General features: G+C 52.1%; 5 protein-coding genes across 5 annotated transcripts; 2 read left to right on the forward strand and 3 right to left on the reverse strand.

Annotated features, from left to right (window-relative positions):
- Positions 1-85: 85 nt before the first annotated feature.
- QC762_508079 (uncharacterized protein) lies at positions 86-707 on the forward strand (the record flags this gene model as incomplete). Its single annotated transcript, XM_062891222.1, has 2 exons — positions 86-185; positions 238-707. 2 exons carry the CDS (start codon positions 86-88, stop codon positions 705-707), a joined length of 570 nt encoding a protein of 189 aa, XP_062742546.1.
- On the reverse strand, positions 695-2,926 carry QC762_508080 (uncharacterized protein). Its single transcript, XM_062891223.1, has 3 exons — positions 1,923-2,926; positions 1,137-1,871; positions 695-1,064 (listed from the first exon to the last, which is right to left on the reverse strand). The coding sequence occupies exons 1-3, from the start codon at positions 2,419-2,421 to the stop codon at positions 739-741; spliced, it is 1,560 nt and encodes a 519-aa protein (XP_062742547.1). The 5' UTR covers positions 2,422-2,926; the 3' UTR covers positions 695-738.
- Positions 2,927-3,007: 81 nt separating this feature from the next.
- QC762_508090 (uncharacterized protein) lies at positions 3,008-5,958 on the forward strand (the record flags this gene model as incomplete). Its single annotated transcript, XM_062891224.1, has 3 exons — positions 3,008-3,291; positions 3,573-4,971; positions 5,030-5,958. Exons 1-3 carry the CDS (start codon positions 3,190-3,192, stop codon positions 5,956-5,958), a joined length of 2,430 nt encoding a protein of 809 aa, XP_062742548.1. The 5' UTR covers positions 3,008-3,189.
- A 2,037-nt stretch (positions 5,959-7,995) lies between these two features.
- QC762_0085040 (uncharacterized protein) lies at positions 7,996-10,985 on the reverse strand (the record flags this gene model as incomplete). Its single annotated transcript, XM_062883983.1, has 5 exons — positions 7,996-8,000; positions 8,733-9,512; positions 9,828-10,747; positions 10,786-10,899; positions 10,975-10,985. 5 exons carry the CDS (start codon positions 10,983-10,985, stop codon positions 7,996-7,998), a joined length of 1,830 nt encoding a protein of 609 aa, XP_062742549.1.
- Positions 10,986-12,540: 1,555 nt separating this feature from the next.
- Positions 12,541-18,856, reverse strand: QC762_508110 (uncharacterized protein; the record flags this gene model as incomplete). The annotated part of the gene is made up of 5 exons (XM_062891225.1): positions 18,278-18,856; positions 17,344-18,217; positions 15,486-17,279; positions 14,445-15,459; positions 12,541-14,384 (listed from the first exon to the last, which is right to left on the reverse strand). The coding sequence occupies exons 1-5, from the start codon at positions 18,436-18,438 to the stop codon at positions 12,541-12,543; spliced, it is 5,688 nt and encodes a 1,895-aa protein (XP_062742550.1). The 5' UTR covers positions 18,439-18,856.
- Positions 18,857-19,502: the final 646 nt, after the last annotated feature.

Below are 19,502 nucleotides of genomic sequence, written 5' to 3' on the forward strand. Positions count from 1 at the left end.
CCACAATCTTACCCAGATCATTCCCACAAGCTCCAGACAACAAACTAATCTCCCTACCCAAGATATCACACAAAAAACCAAAATCATGGACCTCGACAACACAGACACCGTAGACGTCTCCTCATCCGACGTCCAAAACACACCCCCACCATCAATAGACCCAACCTTCAACTGGGACGAGATCCGTAACGTCCCCTCTCTCTCCCATTCTAAACCCCTCCTAACCACACATCCCAGGCCCCCTCCTCCTCAACCCCCCAACCGACCCCTCCTCCCCCGGCGATCCCACCACTATCCCCCAAGAAAACTTCCAACCTACCTTCTCCCGCCTCCTTGACACCTACATGTCCCTCGACCCATCCGAAACCTTTGACGACATCGTCTACCTCCACAAACTCCGCACCCTCTCCCAAGGATGCACCAACCACCTCGCCATCTGCACTTACCTCGAGCAACAGTCGTCCATCCACGACAAAGACGACGACGTCCGGCTCCGCAGAGAGTTCTTCGAGATGCTGGCGCAGAATCTCGAGGTGTTTGTCAGGGGCCAGGAAAAAGTCGTCGAGAAGCTCTGGACGCAATCGGACTGGAAAAGGGAGCATGATGTCCTCGGTGGATTAATGGGGTTGAGCATGGGTGGTACGTCGAGGGAAGCGAAGGAGGAGGAGGAGATGGAGGGGTTGGAGGGTAGTTGGGCAAAGAGGTAATGAATTTGTTAATATTGATGAGAATAACAGCTCAAATAAACCCCAGCGCTTGGTTAGCTAATCTAACGGCTTCCTTTCCACTGGGGGTATCCCCCTCCAAGGCAACCAGCTTGTCTAATCCCAGTGATTGAACCCCCACTGGATCACAAAACCTCATGACATAATCTTCAGTCGGCCGGCCGATGTGACGGGACTCGCCTTCACCGCCGGGAAAGTCAGGGGCCGGAGTACCCTCGAGAAAGGCGGCTCTTTGGCGGGCGACGTATTGTGCGCTTGCTTCGGTGGTGGGGCAGATGGGGATGTACATGACGCTTGAGTCGCCATGGCCGTTGTGAGTTTTGTCAACGGCGTGGATTGCTGTTGTAGCATATTGTTGTTAGTTCGGGGACCATGGTGCTCTTATTAGAGGAAAGAAGAGGTGCTACTCACTGTCACAATGCCAAACAACATAATCCCCCGGCCTTACCTCAAGAACATGCACCATCGTCCTCTCCAGCTCCAAATGCGGGTGTAACCCCTCCGGGAACTCCTGGCCATGTCCCGGAGACGCACCTTGCAAATCACTGGTCATCTTTTCTCCGCCAGTAAACTCCCAGTTGTCTACCTCCAGATGCCTCCTCTTGTCACCGCCAAGCTGGTGTAGCGTCTTGATATCCCTGAAGAATGGCCTTAGCAAAGTGTACACAGCTGTTTCCCTCACTAGAGGGTTGACAAGCAGTGTCCCTTCTCCAGGCCCTGACTTGCTCATGGAGAGCCACCCCTGAAATGTCCGGAACATACTGCACGCTCCGAGGCCATCGTGCAAGTTTGTCACGGCGTTCAATCTGCCGCTGGCATCAAAGGGGTCGTAGCTCTCCCAGTCACCGCGGAAGATGGGGTTGTAGATACCGCCGAGGCCGTAGCCATTTTCCTCCCAACGTTCGACGCTGCCGCCGTCTTGGTGGGGACCCAGGGCGAATTGGGCGTCGCCTGGTTGGCGTATGCGGAGGCGGTCGGCGTAGCAGAGAGGGGTGGATAGGGAGATGGGTGTGCTCGGATTAGAGGCGTGCCAGAGGGAGGACATGAGGGTGGTTTGCGCCTTGAGGAGGGAGGGGTGGAATCTGGCGCGGGCTTGGGTGCTGGACCAGTACAGCTCGAGGACTTGGGGATGGTCTGAGGGGAAGCCTGCTTGGTGTTAGGACCGGTTTTGAAGACCGTGACAACCAGAGAACGTACCTTTGGTATGTGGATTTTGGCGGACATATTCCTCAATTTCGTACTTGTACGCCCTGGCTTCATCCTCGGGTATCACACCCTTTATGACAGCTACACCTCGTTTCTTGAGCTCTGGTTTCGAGGCGGCGAGGTCTTCTTCGAGATGGCTGAAGCGTATCTCGGGCACGATAGACGGACCACGTTGTGCGATGACCTCGTTCTCACGCTGCAGAACGCTGAGGAGCCGCTTCCAGCTGGCGATGACAGCCTCCTCATGGCCTTGGACCAGTCTGAGTTTGAGTTGGCGATAACGATCTGGAAGAGGCTCTGGGGCCTTGCCAGACATGGAGGCAAAAGCATCTGAGATGTCTCCTTCCCGTTTCTTGGGGCTCATGGACGCCATGCAGACGACCCCCCGCGTCTGGTACCGTGGTGGTTGCCTACATGAGCGGAGGAGCGGGGTAGAAAGTCGTACACGGCATGTTGCCGGCGGGAGTCTCGCAGGGAGAACAGCCTTCATTTTGAATGGCGATATGCGAGCAGTTATCGGAATGTTGATGAGGCTGAAGAAGATGTTGAAAACTTCGGGGTTCAAGAACCAGGGGGGTCGGTGTGGTTGAGGGACTGTAGAACTCGAAATTTCATGATATCAAGGCATCCCGTCTTCCCGATAATCACGGCGTGATAATATACCCGAGCCTCGAGGTTGGGTCGCACAAACATCCCATTCGGAGTTGCTGTTTTTGGTGTCATTGAGCTCACGCGACTAACGTCATGGCGAGGTGACAAAGATATGGCAAAGGAGGGCCATGATGCGGCGGGCTTGTCATTTCGCGGATAGATGAAGCTGCTATCATCCACAGTGCTATGGGGTTTTAAAAACCGGGCCGAATGTTGAGGGCATGCCTTCCATGATATGCACGGCTTCCAGCGTGAACCAAACAGTTGGGATGGTGGTGGGTTGGGACACTTAGTGGGGATCAGAAACCAAGGGTTCCGGCGCGAGGATCCATTTCTCGCCGCCAAGCCCGCCAAGGCGGGGAAACGGTCTAACCGGATAAGGAAGCCCCGACGTCCCCACAGCCGAAAATCGAGCGGCTGTCTTCAATTGCTCTCCGCCTCTGTCTGTCGGCTACCACGCAGTGCGGACTCAACGGTGGACGGCTTCAATTGCAAGACGCCGGATTGATCACTCTCCGACACTGCTTTGCTTCGCTGCTCGCGGAAATCCTCTCCAGACTGTCTCCACACTTGGCGGGACGGCAACTCGTGGGTCTGCATTTTCACCATGCCTGCCAAACCTGTTGTCTTCGTAGCAACCGATTCCTCCGGCCTGCCCGTCAAGAGGAAACAGGCGCATCAGGCTTGCGACACCTGCAGGAAAAGAAAGGTATGTCCTGCCAATAATCTCTCCTTACTTCTTTTTCCGGTAATCCGAAGGCTCCGCCACCGTTCCCTACAGCACATTCGACCATTCTTTGACAGGTTCAACGCAACATGGTAGACCATGGTAGACAGCTTGATGCAAAAATGAAGAGAACATTGCACCAGGGGTTATCGGCCTTCAGGAATGCGTTGAATTGGCCTTTACGTTTGCTTGGTAAAGACAAGAGCTTTCTCTGGATATTTCATGGCATACTCTTGGTTATCTACGGTGGCTAACTTTTCCAGAAACGTTGCGGGCATCTTCCAGGGAATCAATCAGTCGAAGACTCCAGTATCATAGATGTTGAAAGTCCCAGGCCTTCGCCAAGTTTACGGCCTCAGAATCCAATTCCGCCTCACGCCAGCCAACGCTCAAGCTCAAAACCCCAAGACCCTCCTGACGCGGATGTGTCTGACGCAGCCGCCGAGCTTCTTCTTCGCTTCTTTTCACACGCCCGCGAGAAACCAGGACGCAACGACTCCAGTCATGACGCGTCACAGAGAAAACAGCCGCCTATCGATTCAGCCCCAAGATTCCTCGGGGACCTGAACCCGGAAGGAATTCTAGCCGAAGCCACAATGACCACCTGGCCGGGGCCTTCCAACTCATCTGGTACAGCCTCCAAGATCACAGATGTTGAGAGGGATAATCGCCCTGGTGTCTCTATCCCGCCGTGGGCTGTGTCATCACCAACAGGTGAAGCGACAACAACCTCAAAATCACCGGAAGCCACGCGGGACCCCGGTGATGAAGACCAGCCGACAGGGTTCTTCTCATTCCGTGTAGACGGGTCGTGGCTCAAGGTGCCAGTACGAGATGCAACGACTATCAAACTCATCAAAGAGCTCCTTGGAAGCACCACGGAAATTGCCCCAGCAGTCTTGCCCACAGAACCTGAATGGCTTTTCATGAGGGACATGTACCTTCGAAAGATCCAACCAATATTTCCAATCCTTGACAGAGAGACCCTTGTTGATCTTCCCCAAGACAAAAACGTACGCGAAGCCATCCAAGCCGCAGTTTGCCTAGCCATCTCGACCGATCCGGAGGTCAGCGGACGCTTGACATTGGGATGTAGGAGTCAAGATGGCAAAGGTTGGGTGCGAGAATCCGTGGACTATGAAGACTACTCACAAGCTTTGGCGAGCTTCATAAACACCCGCATCAGGAGCCGGGAGCTTCCACTGCTTTACAACCTTCAGGTCATGGGGATTACTTGTCTGTACTGGCAACCAGAGGAAGTCAACGAGCGGTCTGCTCCGCTGAATCTTTTTGGGAATCTGGTGAGCATTGCTGCCTCGCACGGTGTTCATCTGGAGCTTCAAGGAAAAGGCCATCTAGCCGATCAGAGATATCCTCCGGGGACTGGGAAGCGGCTGTTTAAGTGCATTTATGCTTTGGACCGATTACTTGCTGCCTTTTCGGGACGGCCAGTGATGTTTCACAATGAGGACCTCATGGACCGACCAAAGGCTGATCCTGATGACCCACCCAGCTTCCGGCTGTTCATGTCACTCATTCACGTTTTGGATCAAGTGATAGAGATGTATCGACCGCGGCCGACGGTGACGTACATTGATATTCCCGTGTACGAGCAGATGGCGCTGGATGTTGGGGCGCAGTGTGAGCCAGAGATAATATTGAGCAAGTGCCCACCGTCTTCCCTCCGAAGTTCTCTATTGTTACTGACAGCATGACACAGCCACACTTGAAGTCCTGTACCACGCTATCGGTGTCCTCTCGGTACGAATGACCCGCGAACGCTTCGCTACCCCTCCAGAAACCGACAACGGCAACAAGACGCCCGTCAGCTATCAGCACTTGCCGCCAAGCAGTGTGAACGCACGCAGATCACACTCCTCAGACCGTATCCTCGATGTGATATCAGCGTACAAACTCAGCCCATTCCCGTTTGTGCCATATGCCCTGTCGCTTTCCTTGTCAGTCGCATACAGGAAATGGAAATTCAGCAAATTACCGATGTTCCGCACTCGTGGTAAAGCCGACTTCTTGAAAGTCGCTGCGGCCATTCGACAGCTCTCTCCTATCTGGGCCAACGCTCGTTTGAGCAGTGAGTTGGGAAACGCCGTGGTGCGCAATCTTGAGAGGAGTGAGGCGTTGCTTCGTGAGCGTGCCAAAGCAAAAGGGGGCGTCTGCGCGCCTTCCAAGCCCAAGGCTATCAACGACAGCGGTTCTGCGTTTAACATTGAGCTTCATTCACGTGCGAGATGGCTTATTGAGAAGCCTGATGAGGGCGCGAGGCAAGACTCGACAAATCCCCCTAGTTCAGGCGCCAGGCTTCAACCTGGTCTCGTTGCGGGGGCCTGTGAGCCCCTTTCTCCGTCGTCGACGCTTGCGAATACATCACAGGGCCATCCTGATACTGCAATGGCTGTAGGTAGCTATCAGATACCGGACACGTCAGGTGTTGGGCATACAAATGTCAACTTGTTTGGGTCAATGGGCGGTGACCAAATGGAATCGGGCTCTGGGGAATTTATGGCTATGAATGATAGCTTGATATTCGACTCTTGGGACCCGACGTTTGCGCAGATGATTGACTATTCGTTTGCGAGTAACTTGGATCCGGGAAATCCGTTTGGGTCGTGTGAGTATATGGGGTTTACATGAGGTTATACATTCGATGCTTCCTTTTCGGCGTTGTTGGGACCAACAAGCTTTGGGGTTATCCTTTTGGATTGGAACAGGGGCACATGCATCAACGAAAGGTCAAAGAGCAGTTGTTTGTTACAGAAAATCGAATAAAGGCAGTCAAAGTGCCCGAGCCAGGTTTTCTCATCCCAAACCTTGGTTTCTAGCGCCTTGCTGTCCTACCAGACAGATATGTAACGTCAGTTCCAAACAAAAAAGAACCAAAATATCAGCCTGCATCGTCAAAGTCGCGGTAGTTTGCTATCAGATCCTCTGTCTTGCTCCCGATCCTCCATAGATGGTTGAAGGTTGCTATTGTGATTCTAGCATATTGCAGACAGATACGCACTACCGCACAACATTGCTTTTGGGGGGCCCCGATGGGGGCCGGTCGGCGCTTGATGTGATGGTCCTGCGGCGGCAAGGCAGGCTTATAGCCACCCGCCTTTGATTCTATAACACTGGGGATGGCGTCTTTTTTCTTTTTCACCGTCACCAATTCTTCCTGAAGTACAAGTTCAGTCAATGTCTCCAGCAACGCCAGAGTCAAACAAAGATGCCGGGAAGAGAGCTCTGAGCTACAGCCCCCAAAGCTGGGGCAACAAGTTCGCCCGGACCACTATCTCAACACTAAACCTTGAATCACTCTCAAACAACACCGCACGCCATGAAGAATCTTACGGACTTGAGAGCGTCACCCGAATGGCGAGAGATGTCGGTCTGAAGCAGTATCGTTATGAGGAGCGGGTTCGGGAAGAAAGGCTCGGAGAGGGGGTGTCATATTTGGTTGAAAGGTGCACGATAGAGCAAAATGTCTTTGCTGTCAAACATGTCAAGTTTGACCAACATGTTAACCGAAGCTCTCTTCGCAAGAACCTCAAGTTAGTTGTCTTGGAAATGCGGATAATGGCACATCCAGACTGTCATTTCCAGGGAAATCTGATGTAGATTTCGGAAGACATACTGCTAAAACTGAGGAACATTTCTCTCCCTATCTTCTATATTCACACCCCTCAGTCTCCCAATGAACCTGAAGCATATAAGCGCCGACAGAAAACAAAAATCGAAAATAAAACGGGCGGTAAAAAACATAGGTACTTTGGTACATCGAGCTCGTATTTTCAGGCTCTCAGGAGAAAGGATCATGAAGCATAACTTTTTACATATCTAGATATTTACCACTCCAATCTCTGAAGCCGAAATCTTAATTATCTGTGTACCATCATAAAGAATGTAATTTACTAAGGATTCAGCTGAACGACTGCATTACGCTTAAATATCCATACGCGTTTGTGCTGGACTTGGCTTATCACTGCGGCACAGCCCAGGCCCTCACCTCAGGTATATAGTCGTTTGCTCCCTCTGGCCTAGCCACAAATCTCGGGTCTTTGGGATCTTTGATATCGGGGCGATATGCTATAATTCTGTAAGATCTGGACGATGTACGGGAAACCGGCGGTAGGGGGCTGAGAAGCTGAGGTGTTGTCATGGCACTGGCACTGGCACCCTGACCTTATCTTATCATTCACCTGCCCTGCCCCACCGAGCCTTGCAGCCTTGCACCTTAAATTCCTTGCAGGCCAGGCCAGGCAAAGCCTTCCTTTCCTTTTTCTCTTCTTTAGCTTAGTATTTCGTCAATTGAGTGTAGCTTTGCAGCATTGTCTCTCGTTTGGCCACTTCGTGACATTGTCAAACTTTTTCTTTCTCTTTTCCTTTTCTTCAAGTTCAGTGTACTCGTAGAATGGCCTAGCTAGTTGCAATATACTGCCTTGAGACCGTCATACAAGGCACCTGGGATATAGTATACAGTGGAGACTGAGACACTAACAAGGAGCCAAAAACGGTGACATTTGGAAAGGTTTTACATATGAGATTGTGGACACTGAACCTTCCCGTAACTATATTTGTGATTTCTCTTAGAAAGCTCACACATATTGATCAGTGGCAACTCTGGTGGTATGGTGGCAAAATTCTTATGTCGAAGCTGTCTGCCCATGCCAAGCCATCTGCACACAGCTAGCCTGAAAGATTAGCTGATAAATAGAAGCGATTAGAAAATCAAGGAATAACTCGCAAGTGCTAGATGCCAAATAGTCCTATAAAATAAACCGTCCTCCCCCACTTTCTGTGGCACGCTATGGAAAATAAAATAAAGAGAAATGTCATGTTCTTGAATACGGACTCCCAACAGGATCGGCCAATCAGAAAGGAGAAGGGGACGACCAATCAGGAGAACAGGACGCGTACCTATCAGGAGAGGATCATTGGATCATTGTGACAATCCAACGATCCGGCTCTAGGGATCATTGAGGGAAGACAATGATCCAGGGAAAATGATGGTCTATATATACGGAGGAACTAGATAGCTCGTAGATAGTTACGCAGTGTGCAATACAAGTCCCATTCGTTGGTATCAGACTATTGTGACTGAGACAAGCCATTGTTGTGCACTGTTTAGCTGCACCGAACCAATTGTCTAGAAGCACCTTCAACTGAGTATCCCTTTCAGAGGTTCTGGATAGGGGTTCGTCACAAGAAAGAGTGAAAGGTTGAAATGAATAGCTAGAGGATTCCGGCGGACAAAAAAGGTAAATCCTGCAACGAAATGGAATTATATCCTGACAACATTAGAAGTATCACCTGGCCTGAAGTGCAGCCCATCGCCATGGTCGTTTCGGATATCGCATACGACAACGGTTGATACTCCACAGGCAGCCATAGAATATCTCGGCCATTAAATGTAATCCGCGTACGGTTGTTGTTCAGGCCATATCCTGTTGCCGCATCCCAGAGCCGTATCGTCTGATCCCGTGAAGCCGACGCAAGCGTCCGGTCGTCCGGCGAGAAGGCGAAGCTATTGACCGACGAGCTATAGCCTTTGAGCGTCTGTGTCGCGCGGCCTGTTACCGCATCCCAGAGCCGTATCGTCTCATCCTGTGAAGCCGATGCAAGCGTCCGGCCGTCCGGCGAGAAGGCGAAGCTATTGACCGACGAGCTATAGCCTTTGAGCGTCTGTGTCGCGCGGCCTGTTACCGCATCCCAGAGCCGTATCGTCTCATCCTGTGAAGCCGATGCAAGCGTCCGGCCGTCCGGCGAGAAGGCGACGTTATTGACCGGCCTGCTATGACCTTTAAGCGTCTGTGTCGCGCAGCCTGTTGCCGCATCCCAGAGCCGTATCGTCTGATCCCATGAAGCCGACGCAAGCGTCTGGCCGTCCGGCGAGAAGGCGACGCTATTGACCCACGAGCTATGGCCTTTGAGCGTCTGTGTCGCGCGGCCTGTTGCCGCATCCCAGAGCCGTATCGTCTCATCGTCTGAAGCTGACGCAAGCGTCCGGCCGTCCGGCGAGAAGGCAACGCTCTTGACCGACCCGCTATGGCCTTTGAGCGTCTGAAGACATACGTCCCAGTTGTTGTTAATGCCTGAAACGTTCTTGACGAGTGGCAATCTTTCTCCCCAATACTGTCTCTTTACCTTGCTGTTTGTTGGACAGAACAGCAGCGCGGCAGCATATGTCTGCAATGGTGCCTCTTCTATAATCGAACCGTAGCTAAATGCGAAATTTACAGCATCTCTTAAGAAGTCGATAAGTTGAAACCCCGTATTAACGGTGGATACGTTTGGTGCAGGCGAATTAGGTGTTAACTTCTAATTAGTTAGTAGAGAAGATGCGGATACAGCATTGTACGACATACCCTGAGGGAACGAAACCACTTTCTGGTAAATGTCTTTTCAGATCTACCGCCTACACTAGATGCTGGCTGCATTTATTTAGCAGGTGGAGTATAATTGACCTCTTGTACGACGTACTTGAATTGCATGCAGAAGCCTTCGACATGAAACTATACCGTCTGGAAGCTTGCGCAAAAGACTCAGGCTCTCAAGCCAATGGGTAAAATGCGTCTTCAGAAACGTATGGATCTCCTCATCGTCAGGGAGTTCTTTCCCTTGATTAGAGCCCTGTCCGTGGGCCTCAAGCAGATGATCGACCCAGTAAACGCAGGAGTACCTCACCGCGCTCAATGGGTCCGGATTAGGCGGCTGCACTTCGTGAACTAGGAGTCCGGAATTACGAAGCCCGTATATATCCTTTTTCAGGGTCCCGGACAAAGCCCGTAGCGAACGTATGAACAGATCGCGATGAACCGGCTTGGTGCCGGAAGGAAAGACCCTAGGTAACGCATTGCCGGTAAGGTAGTCTTTGGCGGATTGATGGATGAGATAGATCTGAGCGTCTCGGATTGTGATGAATGAGCCACACATATCAATGATCTTTTCCAGCTCACCTGTGCCAGAGGCATCCGCTAAGGCCCGTAGTTCGGAGATATAAAGTGGACGATGCGCAAGAGTAACCATTGCAAGAACATGCCGGCAGGATCTTTCGTATTGCTCGACTTGATTCATCATTCGATTATAGAGTAGTTCCAAACCGGGGGGGATTTCTTCCAGCAGCGGAAGCACGTCCCTGCTCAACACAGGCTTCTGAAGCTCCTGGAAGACTAGTGCTACCCAGAGAAAGGTTCCATCAGCCTTTTGTGGCATCTGAGATCTGACCTGATCTTGCATGGCTTCGTCATGCTCAATCGATTTAAGCCGGGTGACCTTATAGTCGATGTACAAGTCAATAGCGCGAGACACTTGCTCTGCATTGAGCTCAAGACTAAGCCTCATACGCGAATCATCGAGGGTAAACTGCTGCTCAATATCGGGCCTATTCCGACTCGACACAATCCATTTGATCGGCACATGTGTTGCCGATGCCGTGTCTCTGATAATCTCCAAAGTTGTTGCAGGTTTTTGTCGCACTCGTCGAGGGCGTCAACAACCAGATAAGCCGCTGCAAGCCTAGAGTCTCGCAAGATGGCGTGAAAGATGTCGCACAGGGCGTAGAAAGCATTTTCGTCTTCGAATAACCGTTTCCTGCACGGTCATACTTCGTCTGCAGGTACGAAGTAAGGCATGGCTGCTGGTCGACAAATGGCCGCTTCAGCTTACTGGTATACCATTGTGTATGGCCATTCAGGTATATAGCTTGCCTGCAGTTAAGACCTTGTTGGCTCTCGGAGCGGATGCACTCGCGCCTGTGTATTCCGAAAAGCAGTATGATCAAACCGACCTTCGATCCTCTTGGACTTCGTTGCACATAGCCGTGCAATATCACTGCCCTGATATCCTCGAAGTCCTTTTGAAGAGCGCTCCGCGTAAGAGGGCCATGGCCTGCATCAACACAAACCCTTTGTGGATAGCTCTTTGCTTTTCGTCAACCCTAGAGCGGCGAGCGATGCATGGTGCCGAAAGCAACCAGAACCTAAAACGCACCATCGAAATCATCCAAAGCCTTCAGCCCTTATCCATAATTGCAAGCAACGGGATCACGACAGGACTAATGCAGGCTATTGACTTGTACTACTGTGACGCTGCCTCTGCCCTTGTATAGGCCGAGCCAAAGTTATGTATCATGCAGTGTACTTCTCCGAGTGATCAAGGGCGCCTCCATCCCCCTATTAACTTTGCCGCTCTGCTGTCAGCGAGAAGAAACACAAAAGACAACCTACGAATCCTCGATCTAATTCACAAAACACAACAGCAAGTCCCCCACCCTGATCATCCATGTCTCGACAGCCGCAGACGAACCCGCTTACACATGGCCATCAGCGGACCGTCAAGCCTAGCCGCAGAATGGATTCTCCAGCAAGACAACCGTCTGCTCGAAGCCAAAGACGACGAAGGAAGAACCCCCATTATATTACTGCACCTCAGCAGCCAATAGCAACCTCCTCACCAACAACGGAGCCGATATTACTTCCACCGACAAGTCCGGACTCTCACCCTTGCACTACGCATGCTACAGCAATAGAACCGATCTCGTCCAAGCCATGTGCAAGTCAAAATCCAAACCTCACGTCAACTTACAAACGGACAACAAATACGGCACTCCCCTCCACTGCACCGTGATGGGAGGTTTCAGTGAAGTTGTCTTGGAACTTCTTTATACTGGTGCTCCCAATCAGACCTGCCCGATAAACTGGGCAATACCACTGCCATGACAGCAGTCAAACTCAACCGCCTTAGCACTTTGCGGCTTGTCCTGTGGTATGGCGCTGATACTGGGGCGCGGAATGCCAATGGGACAAGTGTGCGGGATATCGCTGTTTCTGCTGAGCCATCACATTGGGCAGTGGTGGATTTTTTGGGGTCCATGAAGCCTGCCTCGGGGCCCCTTGCCCAGCCTGGGGGGTCGATAGAATCTTTGCCTGGTGGCCTACGTTCAGTCATATCACCTGACTTTGGCTGGGAAACCACATGATGGTTTGAACTTTTCAGAGTTCAAGGAGGTCCAAGTGTGAAGGGTCAGATTCCAACAGGAAACTCAAGTGTATCAACTCCGAGCAACCATACCTATATAACTTTCCAATCTTTCTTATGTACATACACGTGTCATAGTCTTCGTTAACAAAAAAAAAAAAAGAAAGAAAAGAAAAGGCACTTCAAACCACCAGTACAAAAGAACCAAAAATCTACTCCTGACATCTCTGTATATATACCAACCAAGCAACCACCCTACACCAAACAAACCACCCCTTCCCTCCCCTCACCGCCACTCCTAGCCCTCGAACTCTCAAAATACATCAGCCCCTGCACATACCCCTCCCCAATCAACTCATACCTATCATCCTCCCCCTCTAAACTCACCGTCTTCACCTCAGGAGCAACCTCCCCCTCCCCAACCTCCTCCTCCATAACCCCCAACCCACCCCCACCAGCACCAGCACTCACACTCCCCGCCCCCCCATGCCCCCCCAACTTCCCCTCCCAATCCCAACTCTCCTGCCTCCTAAAACTAAACGAACTCCTACTCCTCTCCCTCTCCTTCCCAACCTCATGATGCTCCCCGTGACCACCCCCATTCACAGACCCCCCCGCCACCACATCCTCCATACTTCCCACCCCACTATCCAACCCCCCCGTAGGAGAAAACTCCGTCATAGTCCCCTGATCCAAATCCCCCCCCTTACTCTTCTTCCTCCCCAACCCCCCACCAAGCGCTTTACTCTTCCACTTCAACCCAAAACTAGTCCTCATGCTCGCCCTCCGCACAATCTTTGCGAAAGCCGGCGGCTTCGCGCTCGGACTTTCCCTCGGCACCTGTGGTACGCTACTACCCTGCGACACGGAGCTCACCTGTCTCGGCCGACCGCTGCTCTTTCTCCTCACCACAAACGGGACTTTAGAGCCGTGGGGAACAAAGACTCGATCGCCCGGCTTGGCTGCGCCTGGGACGATACCCGCGAAGAAGGTGTTATTCTCCGGCGAGACAGTGATGCACACGGCCGGATCGGGGAACCGACTCAGGAACGCGAGAGCAGTGGCCTTGACCTTGTCGAGATTGGCTTGCACTTCTGGCTCGAGGATCCTCCTGTCGTCGTCGGGGTGGAGGGCGAGGATTTGCTGGGCAAAGGGGGTAAACCATCGGTGGGATGGGTCGGACGGTGTCTGAGGTGGGGTGGGGTTGTTGGCTTGTTGGTGGGTGTCGATGAAGCGGCTGAGGGGGGTTGGGTTTCGGGTGGCTGCTGGGAGTTCAGAGTCGCCTGTCAAGAGCTCGAGGAGATACAAGTCCCGTCGCCATTGGTCCTTGGAGTCTTCTTTATCGGGGTTGGGGTCTGGGTGTAGGGGGGCGAGGAACTTCCTCAGGCGGTGGAGGATGCTTGCGAGGTCTAGAGTTCTGCTGTCCGGGCGTAGATCAAGGTCGAAACAAGCGTGGACGGTGTCGATATAGACGCCTTTTAGGGTGAGAACAGGGGGTGTTGTGGTGCTTGCTGGGCCCTTGAAAGTGGCGGATAAACCCAGGGGTGAGCCAGCGTGAAAGCCTTGATTGACAGCGCTCCAGGTGGTGATCGAGTTTCTCTTTGTAGCCTGAGGGTCTCGATCGTGAATCTCACTGGGCATCCAGGTGCAGAATGGGGAGCTTTTGCGATACCCTGCACGGTAAAGGAGGTCGAGTGCAAACTGGGTGAAGACTTCAGGGCTGTCGAGGTGAGAGTGACCATAGCACATGGCAATGAAATCCTCGTGCTCGCTGCGCTTCGATGTTGTTGCAGGCCTGGCCGTCTCATGCTCCTGGACCTGAAGAAACTTCCAGGGCTCTTTCGCCCTTTTCGCTTCCTCAAAGCCCGTGTCCACTGACCGAGAATGTCTGAGGACAATTGAGACTCGCTGTGGGTGAAGTGAGGATTGATCCGCCTCGCTCTCCGGCTCGGGCTCGGGCTCGGGCTCGGGCTCAGACTCAGATTGCGGCTCTGGTTGTACTTCTGGCTGCACTTCTGGCTGCGGCTCAGGCTGCGGCTCAGGCTCTGGTACCGCTTCCACCTCAGATTCCGATTCGGAAGACTCTTCTTCTTCAAGTTCTGTTAACATGATGTTAGCACTCACATGACCATCAGTGTCTCCCAGAGAGCCAAACCTACCTTCTGCCGGGCGCCTAACTACCGCCATCCGCTCCCGTCGGTACTCCAACTCATCCCGGATGATCTCATCGTCATTTGAGTTCAAGATCTGCATCAAAAGCTGAATGTCTTGGTTATTCTTGATGCCGCAAAACTCAACGAGCAATTCAGACAGCCAATGAACTGGAATCGACTTGCGGGTGTCGATGATGTAGAACCGGAGACTGTCGTCAACAACCTCTTTGGCCACACGGCTCTTGATCGGTACACCTTTGACCTCTTTCCCGTTGACCTTGACCTTGAGCTTGATGTTGATCCTTGTGCAAGAGTACACTTGGACATTGACGAGCTGGGTCTTCTTCCGGCGAAAGGATAGCCCTGAGATGGTGTTCGGGATAAGCTCCGCAAGATAGAGCGCCTTGCCCCTCAGCACCTCCTCAAAGGCCACATGCTGAACCGCATCGCCCTTATCCGTCTCCTGCCCAGCCAGCCTCCTAGACACAAGACGTTCCTTGAGACCAAGCTCCCTGACAAGAGCTTCCATCCCGTCCATCTCAAAGAACCCAGCATCTAAAATTGACAGGGGTGCAACTCCAGATAAAGCCTCGATGTGAAGCCTTTCCTCTGGAATGCACCACTCCTCCTCTGCAGAGCGCAGCACCACCGTCATCGATTTCTTACCCGTCAACCTGACCGGGAACATGGCACAGCTCGAGAAATCAGGCCTGTCCAAATCATGGGCCGAAACCTGCAGTTGCTGCGATATCTGAACCAGCAATGCCTTGATGTGCTCTGTATCAGACACATCAAGGTGACTGACTTCCAGAAACAAGCTGTTCAAGTTGGCGTTGCTGATCTCGAGTAAATTTCGGAACAGGTTGTCGCGGTGAGGATAGAACGTCTTGATGCGCTGGATATATCTCAGACACGGCGGCCCATCCCAGACACACAACGAAGTGGGTGCCCACCACCCCACAGTCTGACCGCCCCTTCTGGGGATGTAGATGTAATTCTTGCCGTTTAGTGCGGATCTAGTCTTGTCAGTAATCAAGTCGAGCTCACAGTTGCACCTGTCACTGTAACTTGCCTGATATCCTTCATATCCCTCTCCTTGTGCCCATACTTCAGAATCGAACTCTCCAACTGCTCGTAAAGCTGCTCCATATCCCTTTGTGTCGTTGCCCTGCCAGACAGCTGGACCAGATAATCAAGAAACACCTTTGGCTCTGGCTCAACATGAACCCCGAAATGTCTTAAAAAATCCCACGACTTATCCTCCGGCTCGTTGACCCTCAGCAGCCGGTCAGAACGAACTGGGCGAGGTCCGGGGCGAGCAAGCATCGACTTAATGATATCGCAAATCCAACAGAACAAGCTATGGTCCTCGCTGCAGTGGTATGATAGTCTCTGATCAGCCAGTACCAGTAAGCTCTGCCGTGGAAGGGCCGTGTCCATCAACCTCGCCATGCTCCCACCGTGACACGGAAACTCGAGCATCGACAGATCATTCGTCAGCTCCGACTGAGTGGAAGAAAACGTATGGATGGACTTGATATCCTCCTCAGAAAAGGTCCACTCGTAGCCATTCTGCGTTGTTGGAACGAACCAAGACCGGTAAAACTCCCAGTGGTGCTGCAGAAGTTCCAATCCTTTGATTGGATCGCGTTGCAAAAGTGCTTTGAAATCGCTGTGAAGCCGGTGCGTATTGACACCCCAATCCAGGGGCCCAGGTTGCACCACACGCAGAAACCTTCTCGCTTTGAGGGTGTCAGAGAGCCACAAAAGCCCACCCGGTAGCTGAGAAAACGTCTTCAAATAGAGGTCATGGAGGAAAAGCAATGTCAACCTTGTCTCTTTGGCAAGAGAACTCGCAGAGTAAGGGTCTTTGTCCGGCAGGTAAACCCACGACAACCTCCAAATCTTGGACGGATCAACATTCGCTGCGCACCAAAGCTCCGGGATATCGTTGTTCTTTGGCTTCCAATTCGCGCGGTACAGAAACACGAAATCCTCGATCCTGTCCTGGAGAGTCAACGCAAGGAACCTCTGATTCGGAACATCAGGTTGATGTTCCTGAAGCAAAAGATCACAAAAGCTCATCTTGTCCACAATCTGAGCACCTAGTGCCTGGAAGAACTTGGCCCGGTCGGCGTTTTGTCGGATGTCGAGATCGATCCCTAGTGGGCTGATGCTCACGGGCAGCTTTAGGTCGACATCTGATGGGAGATACAAACGGCGTCCTTTGAAGGAAACCCACGTCTTGTCGTGAACAGGGATAATCTCGAGGGTCTCAATAACCTCGCGGTGGGTGTCCAACAGGGAGTGGAGAGCCTTGCAGAGAGCGTTATGCCACGACACTGGCATCCCCCGGAACTCTGTGGGGAAATTCGAGATGAAGCCTCCCAAGTCGGCGAGGAAGTCCTCCGGAGACAACAGCGGTACACCGAGTGCTTGAAGTTTGGCGTGAATTCTGGCGGGGTATTTGTCGGAAATGAGGTGTTGCGTCGAATATGCAGCCGGCAGTATGTTCCTTCCGTCCTGATCTTTGAGCCTCGTCGGAACGATCTTCAGCTGACTCCCGCAGACAAGGCGCCCTTTGGAGTCTTCAAGGACGGGATTCAGTGAGCAAAGGTCACGCAGACGATTTTGTACTGGTTCAAAGATGTCACTGCGTGTTGGTCCGGGGGGCAATAGTAATGGCCACCGGTAGAAGAGCTCGTGATAGCCAAATCGGTGAAAGCCAGGGATGGCATTGACCAAAGCCCGGCAGACCCCCTCCACCAAGGCCCTGTTCCACACATTGTCGATGATGCTTTCTCTGCTTGGGACAAGAAGGAAGTCGCCATGGATGGACAACTATTGGCGCAGCTTCGTTAGTAAACCTGTTTCCAATACTCAACTTCCCAGAAATCCAACGCACCTTGAAGCCATAATCTCTGATTGGCAAAAACGCATAAACCATCTGAGATTCCGGTGGCTCATCAAGTGGAATCTTGAGGGGAAACACCAAAGTCACCTCCGATTCCAGACACCCTGGGCGCTCTGGTGTGTCGGGCAAGTCCGTGACAAGATGCCGAAAGGCGACCTGTTGGTTGATCACATCATTGTGATACAATGACACCGGCAACAGTGTGTTGCGGTGTGGTGGAATATGATCGGCTTTGAAGACTGCTGTCGGCTTAGCTGTAGCCGTCGAACCCCGGATGAAACTCCTCAACGCTCCAGAACCAACAACCTTGCCGACTTTGACTTCTTTGGCCTTGGAAAGAAAGAGGAGATGACCGGGCTTGAGGTTCTCCAGGCCTTGTAAGACAAGGTCCATTGGATCCGAGGTGCCCGTCTGACGATCGTGAGTTGGACTGGCGATTTTGAGCAGGATGGCGGTTGTGAGCCCGGCAGCGTATTCCTCGGCGGGGAAGTCGTCGTCCCAGATTGGCCGTATCCTCCCAAGCTCTCCATCACGGTCGAATCGAAACGAGTAGTGCCCAGACCTGATCCAGACGCTTGATGCCACTTTGAAGACTGATTTGAAACCGAGACCCTTCTCTCCGATTAATCTCCGCTCGATGCCACATCCTCGTTGCGTGTTCTTGGAACTCTCGGCCGCACTGCAGATGGCCCTGACGTTCTTCTTCTTGAAGCCAATCTCATTGGACTCGACGAGAAGGTGGCGTTTCTCGGCGTCATAGGTGAAGTGAACCTGCGGAGACGCGCCCCCATAGTCAAGGTCGTCTGCATTTTGGAGCAGCTCATAGATGAAGCGGGAAGTGGTGGTGGTCAGATTCTCACTCAGTCTGGAATTGTGTCAGTATCGATCGATGTCACCCAGGTGGATCAGCAGAGTTCAAACACACGTCTTCAGCATCCCCTGGAACGCCCGGCTGGTCAGAAAGCCCGAGTCCTCCTGCCATCTCCGGATCTGAAGGATATGATCTATCGCCTCTTGCCTGGTTGCTGGAAGCCTGTCGTCGTCATCGTAAAAGTCCGGTGTTGGGAGACGGCCCGAGGGAGACATGATGTAATGGTGATGGTCAATTGTCGGTGAAGCGAGAGCAAGGGCCCATAAAGACGACTAGGGGATACACTCTATTGTGGATACATTCTTCGATTGAAGTTTGGGAAAGGTACGGATACCCCGGTCGTTCAATTTGAAGCTGGGTCAGGTCGAGATAATGAAGCGAAAAATGAATTGTATGTATGTATGTACACAATGGGAACGAACGAGTCTTGGAATTCGGTTCCGTGAGGTGCTCGATCGAACTCCACATGTGAAAATGGAGATGGCATGAGCCCAGCCCAACGCGACTTGCTGCATGTTGACGTGCTGCTAGCCAATCCTGTGGCTTGGCGGGTGGTTGGGCGTCGTTGTAAGTGGAGCCAGTTGCGCTGGCAACTGCATCAGTGCAAGCGGAGATGGAAATGGTGATCCGAATGGAAGATGGACAGCAAAAGTGAAGCTGGTGATGCATGGAAGAAAGATGCTGATGTTGGTCGAGGGAGGACATGATTGGGTCTTGTTGGGCCTTTGGCAGTCCCAAGAAGTGACGAAGACGCAGCCCCTTGTTCCTCTGGCACAGTTAGCTCCGATTACCCCACATTCTCTGGAACAATGCCGCGGTTAGTGACTTGGGCAGTGTTTTTCTTATGCCCCTCGGCCCCTGAGCCCCTGAGTTGGGGTAGGCAAAAAGTAAAGAATGCCCATTTGAGCAGCCACAACATAACACCCGGTTCCAACCCAGACAATCACATACGGCCATAGGCAGTTGAATACACGGGATCCCGTCCGCTCTCCCCTAGTTAAGCAATTGACCGCCAGACCAGTACTCAGGTGGGTGACCACTGGGGAATCCCTGGTGTTGTATGTTTTGACTTTTGTGTCATTCTTACTTTTTGCCTTTTGTGTCATTCTTACTTTTTGCCTTTGCTTGCCTTACTAGGTTGTGTTAAACTCTTGTTCGGCTTATTGAGTTGATTGAACCAAAGAAAATGATTGAGAAACTACACAGAAAACTGCTGAACAAAGAGTTTACCAGTCGAATGTTGTGTTTTGATGCATCTTATTCGGCTTGCTCAAAACTC

The sequence above is a fragment of the Podospora pseudocomata genome, chromosome 5 (assembly GCF_035222375.1).
Source record: "Podospora pseudocomata strain CBS 415.72m chromosome 5, whole genome shotgun sequence".
In the NCBI taxonomy this organism is placed as follows: domain Eukaryota; kingdom Fungi; phylum Ascomycota; class Sordariomycetes; order Sordariales; family Podosporaceae; genus Podospora; species Podospora pseudocomata.